Source organism: Diaporthe citri (genome assembly GCF_014595645.1).
Source record: "Diaporthe citri strain NFHF-8-4 chromosome Unknown scaffold_2, whole genome shotgun sequence".
NCBI lineage: Eukaryota > Fungi > Ascomycota > Sordariomycetes > Diaporthales > Diaporthaceae > Diaporthe > Diaporthe citri.
The window spans coordinates 1,769,666-1,787,025 of record NW_025064847.1 but is presented as its reverse complement, the minus strand read 5'-3'; the positions used below and the strand labels follow the sequence as shown (position 1 = coordinate 1,787,025).

The 17,360-nt window shown below is 53.4% G+C and overlaps 6 protein-coding genes across 6 annotated transcripts; 3 read left to right on the top strand and 3 right to left on the bottom strand.

Moving 5' to 3' along the window:
• Positions 1-2,348: 2,348 nt before the first annotated feature.
• Positions 2,349-3,329, top strand: INS49_006119 (uncharacterized protein; the record flags this gene model as incomplete). Its single annotated transcript, XM_043166894.1, has 2 exons — positions 2,349-2,680; positions 2,771-3,329. The coding sequence occupies 2 exons, from the start codon at positions 2,349-2,351 to the stop codon at positions 3,327-3,329; spliced, it is 891 nt and encodes a 296-aa protein (XP_043028038.1).
• A 2,216-nt stretch (positions 3,330-5,545) lies between these two features.
• On the top strand, positions 5,546-7,605 carry INS49_006118 (uncharacterized protein; the record flags this gene model as incomplete). Its single annotated transcript, XM_043166893.1, has 10 exons — positions 5,546-5,923; positions 5,988-6,263; positions 6,320-6,343; positions 6,396-6,477; positions 6,538-6,686; positions 6,742-7,029; positions 7,076-7,123; positions 7,180-7,396; positions 7,450-7,524; positions 7,598-7,605. The coding sequence occupies 10 exons, from the start codon at positions 5,546-5,548 to the stop codon at positions 7,603-7,605; spliced, it is 1,545 nt and encodes a 514-aa protein (XP_043028037.1).
• Positions 7,606-7,993: 388 nt separating this feature from the next.
• Positions 7,994-9,802, bottom strand: INS49_006117 (uncharacterized protein; the record flags this gene model as incomplete). Its single annotated transcript, XM_043166892.1, has 1 exon — positions 7,994-9,802. One exon carries the CDS (start codon positions 9,800-9,802, stop codon positions 7,994-7,996), a length of 1,809 nt encoding a protein of 602 aa, XP_043028036.1.
• A 1,336-nt stretch (positions 9,803-11,138) lies between these two features.
• On the top strand, positions 11,139-11,456 carry INS49_006116 (uncharacterized protein; the record flags this gene model as incomplete). Its single annotated transcript, XM_043166891.1, has 2 exons — positions 11,139-11,201; positions 11,295-11,456. The coding sequence occupies 2 exons, from the start codon at positions 11,139-11,141 to the stop codon at positions 11,454-11,456; spliced, it is 225 nt and encodes a 74-aa protein (XP_043028035.1).
• Positions 11,457-12,129: 673 nt separating this feature from the next.
• On the bottom strand, positions 12,130-14,487 carry INS49_006115 (uncharacterized protein; the record flags this gene model as incomplete). The annotated part of the gene is made up of 4 exons (XM_043166890.1): positions 12,130-12,804; positions 12,914-13,725; positions 13,817-14,153; positions 14,227-14,487. The coding sequence occupies 4 exons, from the start codon at positions 14,485-14,487 to the stop codon at positions 12,130-12,132; spliced, it is 2,085 nt and encodes a 694-aa protein (XP_043028034.1).
• A 914-nt stretch (positions 14,488-15,401) lies between these two features.
• Positions 15,402-17,348, bottom strand: INS49_006114 (uncharacterized protein; the record flags this gene model as incomplete). The annotated part of the gene is made up of 1 exon (XM_043166889.1): positions 15,402-17,348. The coding sequence occupies one exon, from the start codon at positions 17,346-17,348 to the stop codon at positions 15,402-15,404; it is 1,947 nt and encodes a 648-aa protein (XP_043028033.1).
• Between the last annotated feature and the right edge of the window lie 12 nt (positions 17,349-17,360).

Sequence of the window (17,360 nt, the reverse complement as noted above, 5' to 3'; positions counted from 1 at the left end):
CAAAAATGCATGCAAAATCGCTGTGCAGGGCTTCAACCAGACGGCGGCGATTCTAAGCATGCTGTGGAAGTGGCGCAGGTATAAATTGACGTGAAGAAGAGGCATGGATGCCCGCCCCTTCAGTTTTGCGTAAACCCATGCTTGCTCTAAACGCCAAACAGGCAGGCAATCATGCCGGCGTATTGCGATCGACTCGTCCGAATGGTCGCAGCAAGGTCCTCATCCTTCGGCTCCGGTGTCCAAACCAGAGCGGTACTTCCGCGTGCACGCGGAGCAACCTTGGAGCGGCTCGGGTAACACGGGCCGCATGTCAGCCTCGCCACGGGGACCGAAGAGTCACAGCTCTATATAATGATTGATTGGTCGCTCGTCACATATCGTGTCACATGTCGCATCACACATAGAACAGCACCGTTACGCGGCGTTGAATGTGGCGTTCCAACTCGCATGTCTCGGGGTTCCTTTCGTTCGTGCGTCCATGTGCACTTGATGCAAAACAACAGGCGCCGCTTACACCGCTCCGCGCGGATCAGAGCCGAGCCTCCGGATGGTCGATGATAGATCGACAGTCGTGACTGCAGCAAGAGGGCCTTCCCTCCTACAATCCTGCTTCGTGAGGCCGCCACCTCTTCTTCCTCCCCCGCGCTGCTAGGCAAGGCTGAAAGGGTTCCATGTGTTACTAGTTGTCAAGTAGGGGCCTCCCTCCGATCCCGCTGGAGACTCATGTCGCCCGCGTAGTCGACCGGCAAAGCGTACGGGAAAGGGGGTTTCACGTCGACAATTTGGTTGATCAGAGATAACGACATTCCTTTGGGCGTCAGATCGGCGGCGCTAGGACCGAGGAACCGCATTCTCCCTCTTCACTCGACAACCAGACTTGGACCAGTATCCCACTTTCGGTGCTCGGTCAGGCTCAGCTTCTGACCTGCGCATTCGCTTAATACCAACAGCACAATTCTCAGCCGATATAATCGAATGCAGTTAGAGCTGAGAAGCCACTTTGTGTTGTGATTATCTGGTTAGAGGCGCTTGGCGCAGACTTACTAGTTGCAGCTGTCAGAGAGCTTAAGTTCTACACTAGCTTCAAATCGTGCTAGTTAGGGGAGGGGCCAAGTAACGACGAGCTGTCCGATCAGCCCATTCAATCTGTTGTGCACCTACAGTACTGTGTTGCTACAAATATCTTGATACCTAGGTAGCTGTGAAGATGTAAATGTAAATTATTGATCACCGTATTCCCTCGTGCGTCAGTGACCATAAACGGGCAAGGACAAAACACTTAACAGCCCTCTGCCTTTTGTGCCCAAGTCAATGCCAACAGTTAGCTACAACTTGAATACAGAGGGAAAATGGATGCACCCACAACCCTCTGTGTGGATTTCATGCTTATAGGCCAGGATTACAACTCTACAGAGGCAAATCGATGGTCCCACTGCCTCTGGGCATGGTTTAATGCTTACCTAGGTATCTAGCCAGAGATTCAACTCCAAATGGTAGCAAAATTGTGTACATGAAGTGTAGGGTGCCCCAACCTAGGGTCATATCAGACTTTACGCTGGAAAGGAAGATCGGGACAAGGAACAGAGGCAGCGATACCTCACTGATACAGTTGATGGTTTACGAGTCCTATCATGTTACCGAAGCTCGAGAATCTGGTTCAGCTTCATTTGCTTTTCGGTACAATGCAATGAAACTTCCTGCCATGTGCATATCCATTTGGCTTCTCTAGTTGATGTACCACGTGGCAGGATTTTAGCAGGGCTGGAAAGAAGGCCCAAGAGGTGCCGGAACACTGAATGCAGGTAGTTTTATCTTATCTACCAGGCAGTCCATGACATTAGATCTATCCAATGCTCTCTGGCACCTTGTTGGCCCACCATGTCAATACGGGGCCGTTGAAGGCATGAGCCAGATACTAGTACTGTACTAGAGCTTGCGACTGGAAGTGTTTGATCATTCAAGATTTGCTAGTCACATGGCTGGTAGCTACTGTAGAGGGAGCGATTAGTTGCGAGCAGTGACTAAAATGGACAGTGCTTCCTAGTGAGCACACCAGTGAGTGCACTGGCTGATTGATTCTTGTCAACATTTCGATAACGATCAGATTGAATTTGTTTGATTCACTCTTGCTTTCCCTTAAATAACTTCAAACAGAACTGAATGCAGTACCTATTTCGTCTTAAAAGTCCCAAGTCGTCCAGTCCCAGTTTGGAATCTGCGAAGCCTCAAGTCCCGACAACTTCAGGTTTTGCCAACCTAACTTGCCAATTCAAACAAACCAGGCCATCACCTTTCATAATCCATTGATCTCAAGTCAAAGCCTTACAAGCCTATTCTTCTCAAGCAAGATGGTTCAGACAGCCAACAGCACTCAGGCCGCGAGCCGCCTGAATACTCGGCCAGATCTTGAAGTATTCCTACGCCCCTTTGTGTCTCGGAAAGGCACACAGAGGCACTGTGACCACCTCGGAAAGCTGCAGCCTCTCCAGTGCGATCCAAGAGAACGGAAGATCGAATCCTACGAAGTTGCCCTCTTCTTGGAAGCAACCTTCTTGGAACTCACCATTCATGGCTATTGGGAGGTCGACGGACTGTCCCCGGAGGGGCTCACGTGGACCCCGATCGTCTGCTGCGGGACCTTTGAGCTTCTGGTACAATGCCCGCCTGGCAAACGCGTCACGTTCGTACTCGACCTCTGCCCGCGCGCCTGTTCTTTTAATCACCTCCGACCGTTGACATGCAACCTGGTACTGACAAACGCATTTCGCAGACTTGGAAATTTGGACCTCGTGGTCATGCTCGAAACGTGCCTCGAGGACGCAAACGGCGACGCGTTCATCCGCAAGCTGACCTCGACCTCAAAATGCTGGCCGACGGGCCACGTTGACTTCAGGTGGATGCTGCGGGGCACGCTGGTGGCGGCAGCTCCAGCTCTGAAGAGCAGCGTCTCGGCAGCAGTGCAGCGACAAAGGTCCGTGAAGCAGTTGCTCAGCCCCGTCAAGCGGCTTCAGCTGGCCCAGTCGCCAGAGACGGGACGGACGCATACGGTTCAACAAACGCCACCTCCTGATGGGACTCCTGTCAGGGTTACTGCCTCACAGACCACGCCATCTCGGATCCGACGCTGGAAGTCTGTAAGCAAGCGGAGCCCGCCTCTTGGTGGGATATGTGCCTCAGAGACCTCACCATCGCACGAGGAGCGCCGAAACTCCCTCAAGGAGCGAGCTTCTTCCCTATTCCAGCCGAAGCGACAGTCACACGGTTCTATCTCCTCCGCGTCGACCTCCTCATCTTGGTATTCCAGGAGTTCGAATACGGAAACGTCGTGATTCACACTTTCCGAGATTTTTCGGGACGGACTTGGAAGGACTACTGATCCTAGTGCGCACGAAGATATCCACTAACGCGACGGAGACTGACTGATGGAAAGATGGACACGTCACTCCAGCACCTCACACTGTCACGGAAGTCGAATACGCTGCTCGATATCTAAGGGGGAGGCGTGGTCTCAAAACTGTTACTTACCACAGTAGCTGTTTACGGAAATGGAATGCTCTGTTAGATGAGGATACCCCTGATACTGGGCTCTATTCACCGCAGTCATGGTAGTCCTGCAGTCACTGAACAATTGTTCAGTGAATCACTCTGTCGCTCTGCGGTCAATGACAGTACAAGCCATGTTCACAGTTGTTCTGTTGGCTGACACTATTGAATTTATCCATAGCGTGCACTACATCCTGTGACAGCAAAAGACTGGTCTTTCCTCAATGCATTTGATTTAATTACCCCTCAAAGATCCAAATGGGTGGGCCAATGATACTCTACCCACTAACTCCCCATCCATATCCTCCAGAAGCCCTCGCCTAGGTGACTGCATCATATCCATTCCTTTCAGTGCTCCAAACACATGACCAGATCAAATGTGAGATTGTAAGCTTCTCGACAAGAGTGGCTCGCCTCTTCGCTAATGCAACGAAAGTAGAAGAGAAAGCAGTGCTGTTCAAGATCTCTTGACAGTGCTTTTTGAGATACACTTTCAAGTCGATGCGTCGAGATGAGATCCTATCCCGAGAAGGTCCCGGTCCATTGATTCCGTGGCATGGCTGGGCTTGGATTTGTTGGACTCATGTTTGTGGTTGCCAGTTCCACCGGTGGATGCAACGGGTTTGGTTGACCACTGACTACCTGTAGCATGCCTGTGGTCTTGCCTGGCCTTCTGGTGCTCGCCGGGCCGCAATTTACCTGAAGAAGTTGTTAGATCTGCATCAACTTCTTTGTGTGGTGCCAGCGAGGTACTATGTTGCACTTACTGTTCTCATTCAAAAGACTCCCGTAAGACCAGCCCTGTTGATCTCCATGATTTTGAGCAGGCATCGTCAAAGGAAGTGGCTTTTCTGCAAAGAAACTGTTGGTATATATTTGGGGATGAATAGCTGATTCAAGATGTGTAAAACTGATATTGAGAGTAGAAGATGTTGATGAGGACACATGAATGCCTGGCTTCACAGCTTCTATATATCTTGAATCGGTTCTTGGAAATCAACTTCGCCATTTCAACTTGGGACCGATGAGACCAATGGTGAATCCTAACATCCAGTCCTTTTGCTCATCGGTCCGCCCAACTTTCTGTGAGTGCTCTCCTAGTACTTCACGAAGAAAATCAGCCTTGCGTGTGGTCACTCTTGTCGACCGACATCCAACCCTTGCAATGGTTGTTGTTCAACCAATAGTATTGATCCATAAAGTCGATTCGATGAGCCAAATGAAGCCAAAAGCATGCAGCCTTCCCAGATGCCATCGTCTTCACTAGGGACCACCATTGTAGAAAGAATTCAACCAATGGCGTTTTCACCTTGTCAGAACTCGATGAGGACACGGCCACAACATTCAGGTCTGTCAGCCTCAACCACCGGCTGTCTCAACTCTCAGTAGAGTTCACTGCGATGTCTCAGTAGTTCCACAAATTATTACAGTTTCCTCGGCCAACCGATGAGGTTGCAAGGCAGATATCTTGATCGACCAAGAAGAAACCTGTCACGTTAGCGTTCCCGTGGCATGTGCACATGCAGTGAGACCGATGAGCATGAATTCAAGTTGCCATTGGCTACAAAATGTGCTTGCCTTAGCGCAAATTCTTATCAAACCGGTCTGAATTACCATGTGGTTTTGATTGGTTAGGCAGCAATCAGAACAGCGGGATGAGAAACCGTTCGTCGTCGGTCAGTCTAGCGCCAAGTCGTCTTACACACACGGGATCTCACGTCACAGCCAGCAGCCCCAAACATCTCCGCCAATCACGGAGTCTCCTTATTCTGATCGGTCGCCCCACATCCACCACCTGCTTGTTCTGTCGCCTTCCAGCATCACATCCACCCCTGCCGCAGCAGAAGTTCGTCATGAAGTTGCGACATCGTCTTAGATATTTTGGTGTCTAACAAAGTGTAAGTGCCACTCAAACAATTGGAATTTCTCATCGTCTCATATCCAAAGAGGAACCACAGCGGTATCCACAACTCACCGCATGGTTTTACTTAAAAGGACGGCAATGACAGCACCCAGAGGCTTCATCTTCTTCGCACTGGTGACCTTCACCGTGGGTTTAATGTTGAAGTACGCATCAGAGATGACCTCTTCAAATCCACTCATTCGCAAACCTCCATGGCAACAAATCGCCAAGGACAAACGGCTGGCGGACCTTGCCAAGATACCACCTTCTTGGCGTCTCGGCGATTCCATACTAAAGGACGCCAAGAAACGTTCAAGCATCGTAGGGGACTTTATCGATGAGCTTCTTGATGAAGATTCACGCCGAATCACCGGTTTGGATGTGTCTGATTTAATTAGCATGATGGGCAACAAATCTCTCACAGCAGTGGCAACCGTCAGCGCCTTCAGCAAACGTGCAGCGTACGTGCATCAACTGGTGTGTAGCGAACTTCATCCCGAGAATCTCTCTGGTGCATTCGATGCTGATGAAATCTGTTCAGACCCAGAATATGCTCGAAATCGGCTTCGATCTCGCTCTGCGAAGAGCCGAAGAGCTCGACGAACATTTCGAACGGACTGGAAATCTTGTTGGACCTTTGCATGGGATTCCTCTGACCTTGAAAGATCAATTTCATATCAAAGGACTTGGGACATCGATGGCCTATGTTGGCTGGATCGACACATTTGAGGGCAAGACCGGAACAGGGAAGGAGAAAGTATTCGAAAGTCAAATTATCAAGGACTTTTATGCACTCGGAGCCATCCCACTAGGCAAGGTACGTGTTGCTCACATCCCCACCCTGCTAAATACTCTACTGAAAGGCCGTAATAGACATCACTAGTCACAAGTTTATGGGTAAGTCACACATACACCAACCGCTCAAAATAACAAAATTGACAACGTCAAGTCTCCTGAGACCAACAACAATATTCTGGGTTACCAGTGGAATCCTCACAATCAACGGCTATCCTCTGGTGGTTCATCAGGAGGTACATGTCCCCACTAATTGCCGGCTTGTCTCAAAGTACAACGACTAATGAGTTGATCAGGTGAGGCTGTGATGCAGGCCATGAGAGGGAGCGCATTCGGTATTGGAACGGATATCGGTGGCTCAGTTTCCATGCCTGCATCTTACAACGGGGTTTTCAGCATCAAACCATCCTCGGGCCGGATGTCCATGAAAGGCGTCGCAAACACGGTACTGTGCTTGGTCTTCCCATATGGTTGCTGTACTCACTGATGATTTTCTTAAGGCTCAAGGACAGCAGGTCATGCCAACCACTCTGGGAATTATGGCTCATTCAGCCTCCACACTTCGTCTGGTACTGGAGTCTGTGCTCTCCAAGGAGCAATGGCGAGAAGACCCATATGTGGTGCCTCTTCCATGGAGAGATCCCGAGGAGCGCCAGCCAAAAGCCGATACCAGCAGTGCCGAAATCACTTTTGGGTTGATGAAAGCTGACGGCATTGTGACTCCCCATCCTCCCGTTTCTCGTGCTCTTAAAATTGTCGAACAAGCTTTGCGGGAAGCAGGACACCAAGTGAGTTCACTCGTAATACGTGTAGGAGAGCTACTAAAATTCCCAGCTCCTTGATTGGCAACCACCGTCAAATGGCATCTCAGATAAGATCCATGTCAGTGCAATTCAACTTCACGTCGCCCAGAAACCTACTGAATGACATCTCTTTAGGGTCCAGTGGCAAGAGGCGACGGGTGTCCAGATGTTTGGGAAGCTCTCCAGCTCTCTGGAGAGCCTCCAGTGCCACAAATTGCACGATTGTTCGAAGGCGGTGGGCCTAAACCACCAATTCCACTCCCGGAGTATGAAGACGTCGTTGTTCTGATGAAAGAGTACCGCACGAATTACCAAGAGTACTGGGCCTCGTCTGCAACAAGAACACTCAGCGGTATGTCTTGTGCCCCAGCTGAGTAGTTAGCCTGCTGAATCAATGCGCGTCAGGCCAGCCGGTAAGTGCTGTGATCCAGCCGGTGTCTCCCTACGCTGCTGTGCTGCCAGGCAAGTTCTACTATTCCGGTGAGTGACCAACATCAAAATGCGCCCTTTCAGATACTTTGGCTGACGCGTTTTGTTCTCGAGCCTATTCAAGCTCGATAAATGTTCTGGATTATCCATCAATTGTCATCCCTGTGACGGTGGCAGACGAGTTGGTGGATACGGTCGACCCCAATTTCCAGCCGCTCAGTGATACAGACAAAATGAATATGAATGCTTGTCAGTATGAATTGTGATCCGCTTTAGAACGGAACTAATATGAGCAGATGATGCACATGCATACCACGGTGGACCAGCCGCTGTGCAAATCATAGGGACGAGGTGGAGTGAAGAACATCTACTAGCAATGGCTCAGCTGATTGTTGATGCGCTCGAAAAGCACAAGAGCAGAGACGTATGATCAAGGATGTTTCGTTCGGTCAAACATGGTTGTTTCTAATTTAATCGCAGGAATGGAAGAAGAGAATGCTACATGATGAAAGATAACATCTTAGGCCGTCTCTAATGTGATAGACTTCAACATCTTCAGAACGTCGTCCAATGTGAGGCCGGTTGTGGCGGTACCTTCATCTATCCATCCAGTGCCTGTCACGCAAGTACATGCCCGGTCTAATTCCCACTCCCACCATCTTTTGGCAGTTTCTAGGACTGCAATGCAGGTGCTCTCCGTGCCTCTCACTAGTTCAGTGTCACCACTAGGATAGAGACATCCGCCAACCATGACCACCTGATCCACCTTGATGCCTTCACCGTCGAATTTGCCGCCGTCGCGTACGTTGAGTTGATCGCCACTTGATCTCACCAGCCTCTGCGTGATGCAAGAATTGATCAAATCTTTGATTACCCGAGGAGTTCTTTTCAACTTGGGAAATTCCACATCTGGCTCGTAAAGAAAGGCCTTGGCACGACCACGGCAGACGTTGCTCACTCCTTCGAATACGCAGTACATAAACAGACCCAGAGAATGTACCATGGCCTTTTCTTGAGCAGCCGCTGAAAGACCATCCCAGGGACTGTTATGATGAGTTGGAGTGATATTGGTCAGAGTAATTGGCCGGCGAGACCCGTCAGTCAAGTGATGGTTCGGCACAAGGCATTTCCATCGCTTTGTTCCATTCTCATGCAATTGTCGATGCTTGAGTAGATTCTGGCTGTATTGCTGAAACAGAATCATGTCGGGACTCCATTCGTACCAATTTCCTCGCTGTTCAAAATCGCAAAGAACTATTGACTCCAGACTACTAGGTGAATCATCTGGGCCAAAGGATGAATTCGACAGCAACACATTGTCCGGACGAAGGTCCGAGTAGAACGTGCCGGCCGCATCGCGCACATGGATCAAAGCCGAGGTTACCTGCTGACACCAAAGTAGTCTTTGGGCAAAATTCAGCTTTCCGGACTGCTGTCGAGCTGGAAGGATGTCACGCAGAGACCCAGTCGGAAAGTGCTGAAGCAGGAAGCCCACCACGCCCACCTTTCCACCAAAGCCACACTTTTTGGTGACGATAGCGATGGGTCGAGGCATGATGTGAGGGTGAGGAGGCATCTGAATGAGGATTCGGAGTTCGTGCAATAAATGATCGAAACCCTCGGTGCTAGACTTAAATATGGCTGTTTGCGAGTGTCCAGAATGTAGCACTCCTGCCTCAACCTGCACCACCGTCACTGTGTCGTGGAGCTGTTTCACCAACTGAAGACTTTTTATGTCCACAGCCGGTGGCCAGACCAACTTTGCGAAGTCGGCTTTCCAGAGACTGGAGAGTGATTCCAGTGACGAGGATTTTATTTCAAGCTGGTAGTTTGGTTGTATCTCAATAAGGATATCATCAGGGTTTGCTGCAATGTTGAGGAAGACCAATTTCGACCCAAATGGCAGTCGCTGGTACTGCTGAAGGAATCCCGGTTGCTTTACACCATAATGATGCAGCGCATGGCACACGTGTCTAGAAATGGCAGTTCCCGGCGACCCTGCAACTCCTGCCGCCGTGTCGAGAGTGTCTCGGATAGCGCGGGGAATATGTTCTTGGTCCGGAATGAACACATCGATGCGAAGCGGTGTCAGATTGGGCAGAAGATCTAGAGGCACTGCGAATAGACGCGTCCCCAAGACGCCGCCGTCAATCCTCCAACGGGAGCTTTCGAAACAAGGGAGCTTGTCAACTCGGTTCTTCGGGTTCAGCCCTGAAAACGCCCATTCCACATCTGGACTGCAACCAATGATTTGTTCTCGCATTCTCGGGTACTCATATAAGAAACTTGGGCGCCAGAAGGCCTCAGCTAGGTCGTGACTCATCTCCATACTGAATGGGATTCGGACCAAAGGATGAGGCAGGGATAAACCAAGTGTGTGCAAGGCAGTGATTGTGCAAGTTGGGATGTAGGACAGGGCGACTAAATAGTGATGAGTCCGCCTCACATTGAATGCGGAAAGTCTTGCTTACATGTACTTCGGAGGTTAGTGCTTATCTGGGAGAGATAATTTTGGTAGCATTTATGTGCATGTGCCGTCGACGCTGTGCTGCAGTCCTCCCACGATACACAGCATGCTTTGGCTCATCGGTTCAGTGAGGGGGGGTTTTGACTGGCCCGCGGTTTCACACCCACTTCATGGCACGTCGGCCACCTTGCAATCAAACACTCATTCGCCCGGTTCAGCAGACATAGGCACCCGTGGCCCCTGTCCTCCTAGTTGCAGTCTTCCCACAGGCAGCCTTACTACAGCAATCCGCCCATCTCTTCAAACATAATGGGATCTGTCCTCTGCCTGTGTTGCAGTGGTTGACTGACTTCTTATCCCACGTTGAGGCATGACTTTTGGCCACAGTCGCCTTGCCTTTGTGATACGTATACATCAGTCAGTATGCAAACACAAATGCTCCGCGGCCCTCGATCACCCCCCACATGGCGTGCTCGACATCGGTACAGGCACAGGAAAATAGGCTATCCAAAGCTCAGGACAGAACCCGGGCGCGGACGCCGTCGAAAGAGTCCCGAGCCTGATCCGGCCCACCGAGAACATCGCATTGAGGGACATGGGGGTTGCATTACCCCGTGAGAGACCATACGAAAGACGACCTCCTACCCTTGTGACCCTGCACGTTGCCATCCAGAATCATGCGGGCTGCGGCCAGAGGCCGGCCGGTCTAAGGCCGGCCGCCTCGACGACTGTGTCTGCCGCGTGGTTGAAACGGCCAGGCCGGGCCACTGACCACCGCGGCCTTTCACCCCAAAGACGGAGGCTGCACCGCATGACCCAAAACCTGCTGTGATGCTCGATACACGATACAGACTGGGTTTCGGAGGGTGATGGACGACTGATTCAAGCCTCTGCGGTCTCACAAAAGAACCGGCTTTGGGGTGGTCTCCTGCTGAACTTCGTGTCTCGGCCCGGCCTGTATTCGAACAAAAGAAAATTCCTTTGTACCTAGAATTGAACAAGTATGATAATCCAAGGTGCCCCAAAATGCAACCCTCACGCCAATCCTCGCGAATCCTATCTCCTGAACACCGGCGGTCCTCCAGCTGGAGCATCAGAGCCAAGTCCGAGACGCCCGCAGCACCTGAATCAGAAAGAGAGCAAGCTCACAAGATACCCGCTTCTCAAATATCAAAAAGTAGAGGACATTACAGTGATAATGGGCAACATTCTTTTCCGGTTGCTCAATTTGAGGGCCCCGCGGGAGATTTGCCATGACGACGTGAGTGACACCACGCCTGGCTGGCCATGCCGCTCCCTCCAGCCCTCATTCTCCATAAGGCCCAGCATTCTCTGACTCCAAATGATCATCCAGGGCGGCGGATGCTACGAAAACATCATTTCAAAACCGCTGGTAGCACCCGCGGCAGAAGCCCCGAGCATCAAGGGCCTCAGGAGAATCACCTTCGGCCGCAAGTCGACGCAGCCGGGGAGCCGCAGGGTGATCGGTGGCTATCCGAAAAATTATCACTGGTGATGATGCGTGTGCTCTGCGCAGGCACGTATGTGTGCGTGTGAGGGAATATTTACTTCCACCGAGTCCTGGGGGCGGGGCCTCCTTGATGGTATTGTATATGAGACTGAGGAATATGAGAGACGCCCGGATATAATGACACGGTCAAGGACTCGTTTAGCCTTGTTGCCACAGCTGCAGGGCGGCTGGTGTGGGCAAATGGTGGCGGTTTGCAGGATCCCATGCGGGCCGAAAGGATCGTCCAGTTCAATAGGATGGACTCTCTGTTGGGAAAGAACGTCGCCATCACGGCACGCTGGCTGGCCAGAGACGATGCGGCAGAGCCGGGTGACGACGGATATGTGTGTATATAATGTTCTATTATCGGAATACGACCCTGTAGTCGTGTTGGTACACCACTCCTCAACCCCCGGCTGGCCTGAGGTTGTCTCCTTTCTTCCCTGCGAGACCATCAGGGGACCAGGTTGATTACATTTCTATCTGAAAAGACTGCTTGGGTGGGGTATCATTGATGCCGGATCTATTATATCAAGTACAAGAAAGGACAGGGGGCGGATGACTGTGTGCGTGTGCCTGTGTCATCCATCTTTACCGTTGCAACCAGAGTACATCTCACTATCAACCCAGGGAGTTCTATCCCTGTTCATTATAATACCTTATACCCCTTCATACTCTCTTATACCCCCTTGCCCTTACCCTTCCTGTGATGATGATGATTAGGGTTGCGAGCAGCCGACCACAGTCCCTTGGCGCTGCTCCACACGCTGTCGCTCACGCGCGGCGGGATCTTGCGGCCCCGGAGGCGCTGGTCGATGAGCCATGTGCCGACGACGAACTCGCTCTTGCCCAGCGCCGCCCGCACCCGCGGGCCGCCCTCCTGCCCGAGCCCGTACACCAGGTCCCACACCTCGGCGAGCTCCGGCTCGGGCAGCCTGCTGCGGGACCAGATGTCGCGCACCACCACGCTGGCCACATGCTCAGAGAGCTCCTCGTGGCTCCGGTCGCGCACCGCGGTGGCGCCGCCGCCGCCGGCCCTGTGGTTGTGTTCCGGATCCGAGCTCGCCGGCACGAGGAACAGCCCGCGGTTGCTCGCCCACACGGCCTCGTAGCGCTTCCTCTCGCGCTCCGTGATCTCCTCGCGCCACCTGCGGCGCGACCCCTCGTGGTGGGTGTGCTTCTTGCTGTTGATGAGGCCCTTCTTGTGGTGAGGCCTCCGGGCGTCTTCGTCGTCTGACTTGGGCCGGTGGTCACGCAGAGTCTTCTTCATGTGGTGGGGGGACGCGGCCCGGCTGGCTGCTTTCCTCGCGCCTCCCTTGCGGCGGGAAGGCGGCACTGGTGGCGGTGTGCGCGCCTGCCGCGGGAACAGGGGTATGTCTCGCCGACGCGAGGGAGCCTGCCATCATGGCATCGGATAGTGAGTCTACAGGAAGCTGAGACGAGCCGGTATTATTTTGACGGACTGAGAAAGCAGGGGTGACCGGTCGGGCTGAAGCCGAACGCGGTGGTAGGGCTTTTGGCGTCAGTGTACGAGACGCAGGATCGAAGACGGGCGGTGATTCCGCCCGGGTAGGTGTCGAGGATGCTGACACGAAGGTATCGTTGGATGACATGGAATCGCCGGTCAAAGGCCTGCCGTCGGCCTTGTCGTTAGGTGAGGTGGACGTGGACGAGTCCTGGCCATCAGAGCTCGGCACGAGGGAAAGTCTCTGTATGGTCTGCCTCTTCTTCGGCGCAGGTGGCTTGGCTGCCACAGGTGGAAAGGAAGACCGGGCTGGTAAGGTTGGAGGCCTTGATTCGGAGACCACACTGTCTTTGGGCTCTGAAGGGTCGGCCGTACGTTGATCAGTGGCTTCACTTTTCTCCAACTTCTTCGGTTTCGGCGGCTCTGGTTTGCGTTTCCTCTCTTCTGGGCTTGTGGTGTTAGGTTTCTCCGTCTCCTCAGTCGAAGGCGTTGGGGCCTCAAACTCCAGCTTGGGTCTTGTATCAGGCCTCCTAGGTTTCGGCGATACTATCTCGGTGTTGGCTCTCCTGACAACTGGCGGAGGTGGAGTCCCGTCCCTGGGAGTTGTCTTAATTTTGGGCTTAGGCTTAGGACTAGGCTTGGGCTTCGTCTTGGGCACAGGCTTCCGTCTCGGTTTAATACTCTCCACGCCTGAGTCTTTATTGTATTCGTTATCGTAGTCGAGCTTCGTATCCGGGAGGGGCCACCCTTTGGACCTGTTGACAAGGGGTCTGCTTGGACTGTCCTTGACGGGGTCTACATCCTGGTCGCCTTTGTTCTCGAACATCGAGATCAGCGAGTTCGCAGGGGGCAGATGCGCCGTGTCGGGAAGGCCGTCCGAGCTCGTGGTCGAGAGGCTCACCGCCGGGCTGTCCGTCCTGGCAGTGGGCTTCCTCCGGATAGGCGCCGGCTCGCCGAGGCGTGGCCTCCCCGGGGGCGGTTCTTTCATCACTGCCGCCCTGCACGGCCGGGCCGGAGCCAGGGCTAACGCTCCTGCTCGCCGCGAGCGTGGCAGCTATGAAGCTCGTGGACTTGGGGTCTGTCGCCGTGCCCGCCGCCCTGCCGCCGGGGGGCAGCAGGTACGGGCCCCTTGACTGCTCGGAGCCGGGCGAGCTCAGGAACAGGGCCAGGCGCTCCCTCTCCTGCTCGGTGGCCTGCCCGGCATCACCATCCAGCACGACGCTGCTGTTGCCAGTGGTCTGCCTGCTTATCCTGCCGTTCCCGGGCCCCCGTACCTTGCCTGCTCAGGCGGTTGCCCTGTCGACTACTGACGCTGCCCGTCGGGGACCGTGCCCTCGAGGCCGACGTGGCTGCCACGAGCGCGCCACCGTCCTGCGGCGAGAAGACAGCCGGGTTGTTGGAGCTGGGCGTCAGGCTCTGCCGCCGCGCCTGCTGCTGCTGCTTGGAGAAGGCGAGGGAGGCGCCTCGCAAGGCTGCCTCCTGGGGCGTGAGCTTGTGCGGGCCGGCATTGTCGTTGGAGCTGACGGGGCGGAGGTTCGAGCGGCTGCTTTGGGGTGTGCTCGAGGCATGCATGGCCTTTCGTGGTCAGGATTCGGGTAGTCTCGAGGTGGGCGAGGGAAAGGCGTCGGCATGTGTGGCTGCTTCAAGCAGATGCTCGATACAAGAATCACTCGGGATGTAGAGGTCGCATTTCGAGGGATGTGGCAGGTCGGCTGGGTGCCAGGTCAGCTAGCCGATGGAGCTTTCGAATGTGAATTTGACCTGGCAGCTCGGTTCACGTTTGACGAGTCAAGTTGTCGGTGCTACACAGGGTTGAAGTGAAGGGACGTGTTGAGAGGTGCAGGCCAAATGTTGGTGGGCCGATAGGTTGGTCGGCAGCGGCGGCCACTGTCACCGGGCGGTTGTGTTGTGACGGAATAGGGGATCTGATGTAATCGCGAACCTTGAAAGCTGTCCAACGCCACACTGATCCACCTGCAACGGCGCTGAAAAGCTCCCGAGGTTACGCCCAATCTGCAACCCTGTCGATCTCCCCCGAGCTCTGGAATGCCCTGGCAAGCCCGTCCGTTTTTAGAACAGAGCCTCAGACCAATCCAACCCCAACTACAACATTGTTACTCAACATTGTTATCATCACAACCATCACCATCACTGCTTGGATTTGCATGCATTCGAAGAACACATGTAGTAAACAGCGTTTCTGAGCAGCCTTTACGCTGCATATTAAGTTGTGGTGCAAGCTGCTTGCTCATGATGCCCGTCTACTTGCTAAAGCCACGTTGAGGGATCATGTATAAGGCATTGGATAACCATACAGCTAAACATACCATACTAGACTAATAATAGTGGGCAGAGAAAGGATAATTGAGAGCAGGCATATATACATGCTAGAGAGTAAATGCGGGACAAAGCAGAGTCCGCCCTTGGCGGAGAGAACTGGTAGACCTCAACAGCTGTTATAATTACATTTAGGAAATGATATGCACCTAGACTAATTCAATTTGTGACAGGCGAATCCCCGCCTTCTCCAATGCGTCTCCGGAGACCAATTTGGCATGCCTGTCTGCGACTATCTCGCCAGGGATTCCCAGGGCCTCGAGGCGCGGGTCGATCGGTGAGACGCCACCCGACCTGGTATCGCGATACATGAACCCACCGGACCCGATATCGAAATGTACCTCGGCGCGGACATGATCCGGTAAGGGCCCCAGCACAGCCTCGCCGTTGTTCAGTCCGTAGAGGAAGGCCTCCCCCACGACGTTGTACCGGCCCTTATTTCCGGGGGCGGGTCGGACAACTGTGAAGGACTCAGAGGACAAAATCGCCAGGATGGTGTCGCCTACTTTCGCACCCGAGGGTGCCAGGCCAATATAACCTTCCTCTGTCCTCACCAAGGCTCTGTTCTTCGTGTAGGAGTAGACCTGATCAAGGTATATCGCTCTGTCTGAGGCCGAGGTGCCTTGATAGCCAAAGCCGTCCCCCCCTTGCAATACAGAGCGAAGAATACCCATGCTCTTTTGCAGTGTTGGAGCTAGGGGGCTTTGAGGCACCTGTGGCCTGAAGCCCGAACAGATCAGAGTGCCTGAGAATGCTTCCATCAAGCTGCATCCTGTCTTGTACGTGGAGGACTCAATATCAGCCGGCAAAAGGCGAACGATCTCGGGAATGATCAGGCTGGGGTCCTCCGATGGGATGGACACAACGTCAATATCAACAACAGTGCCTACACGAACGGCAGTAACCCGGATCCATCCTTCAGCTGAGCTCACGTGAACCGGTTGACACGCGAATGTCGCCGCGTTGAAAAACTCGATTCGTTTTGTCCTTCTTTCCGTAGTCCAGTCCGGGATCCAACTTGGCCCATTAAGCATTCGACTGCCGAGCTCGCAGCTAGAAAGGAACCTTAGCTGGTTGCGGTTCATCGAAAGAATAGCAAGCTGTCCATAGACCTCGATTGTACTCAGGGAATAGTCAGGCTCGATTTCGCCCCCATCTTTGGCAAGGCTTAGTACAGCGTAGACTTTGTCCCTGTCGTCAACGCATTTCAACCCGCGTGTGTCACGTACCAACTCCAAGAGTTGGCGATGGCGGCTCTCTTCAAAGACGTTCAGGATCTGACTCAGGCGAGGTAAGAAGCCGTCGCTTAAACCGTCGCATCGGCTCGGCATGGTAGCCTTCTTGGCCAGAAGGGCGGCTGCGACCTTGACGGACAGCGCCGTTGTCTCCTGCCTGCCGCACACCACTACGGCATCTGCACTGAGCAGCACTTCCTGGACCACCCAGAGCCTCTCGAACCACGGCCTCCAGAACAGCTCCTCCAAGGCACGAATCTGCGCCTCATCAAAAGGGAGAGGTTGATCCAGGTCGGCCCAGTGAGACTCGTCCGGGTCATTCGATGTCGACGTGAATGTTTGGCCTCGGCGATCGAAGTGCAAAAACTCGCCCAAGAAGCCCAATATTCGCATAGCGAGGTCAGTTCCTGGCGACGCTAGCCCCAGCCAGATCACCACGCGAGCCGCTGACTTGTATATCTGGCCCATCTTGCCCACCTGCTCGCTCTTCTCGGGTATATTCTGCTGGTCGATGCAGACAGCGTCTATCCATAGTGTGCGGGCAGAGTCTCGAAACCGAAGATGGCGCAGTGCGCTGGCGAGATTCTGTGTCACGCGCAGAGGCGCCGTGACACATGCTGAGGAAGACACGTCCTCCACTGCAACGGTGGTGGAGGAAGTAACAACCCTGATAGTTACTGGGTTCTCTGACGAGCCCCATACGTAGGATAGGGCTTCGTAATTCCGCGCTGCCGCCTTCGTTGAGATGCTCTGCAAGGTAATGGCTATTTCTTCATTCTCATCACTTGCTGGCAGGAGTGTCAACAGCCGGATCTGGTCGGTCTTCGGAGAGAGTGGGGTATATTGGTATGGGGAAGCCATGTTGGTACATCA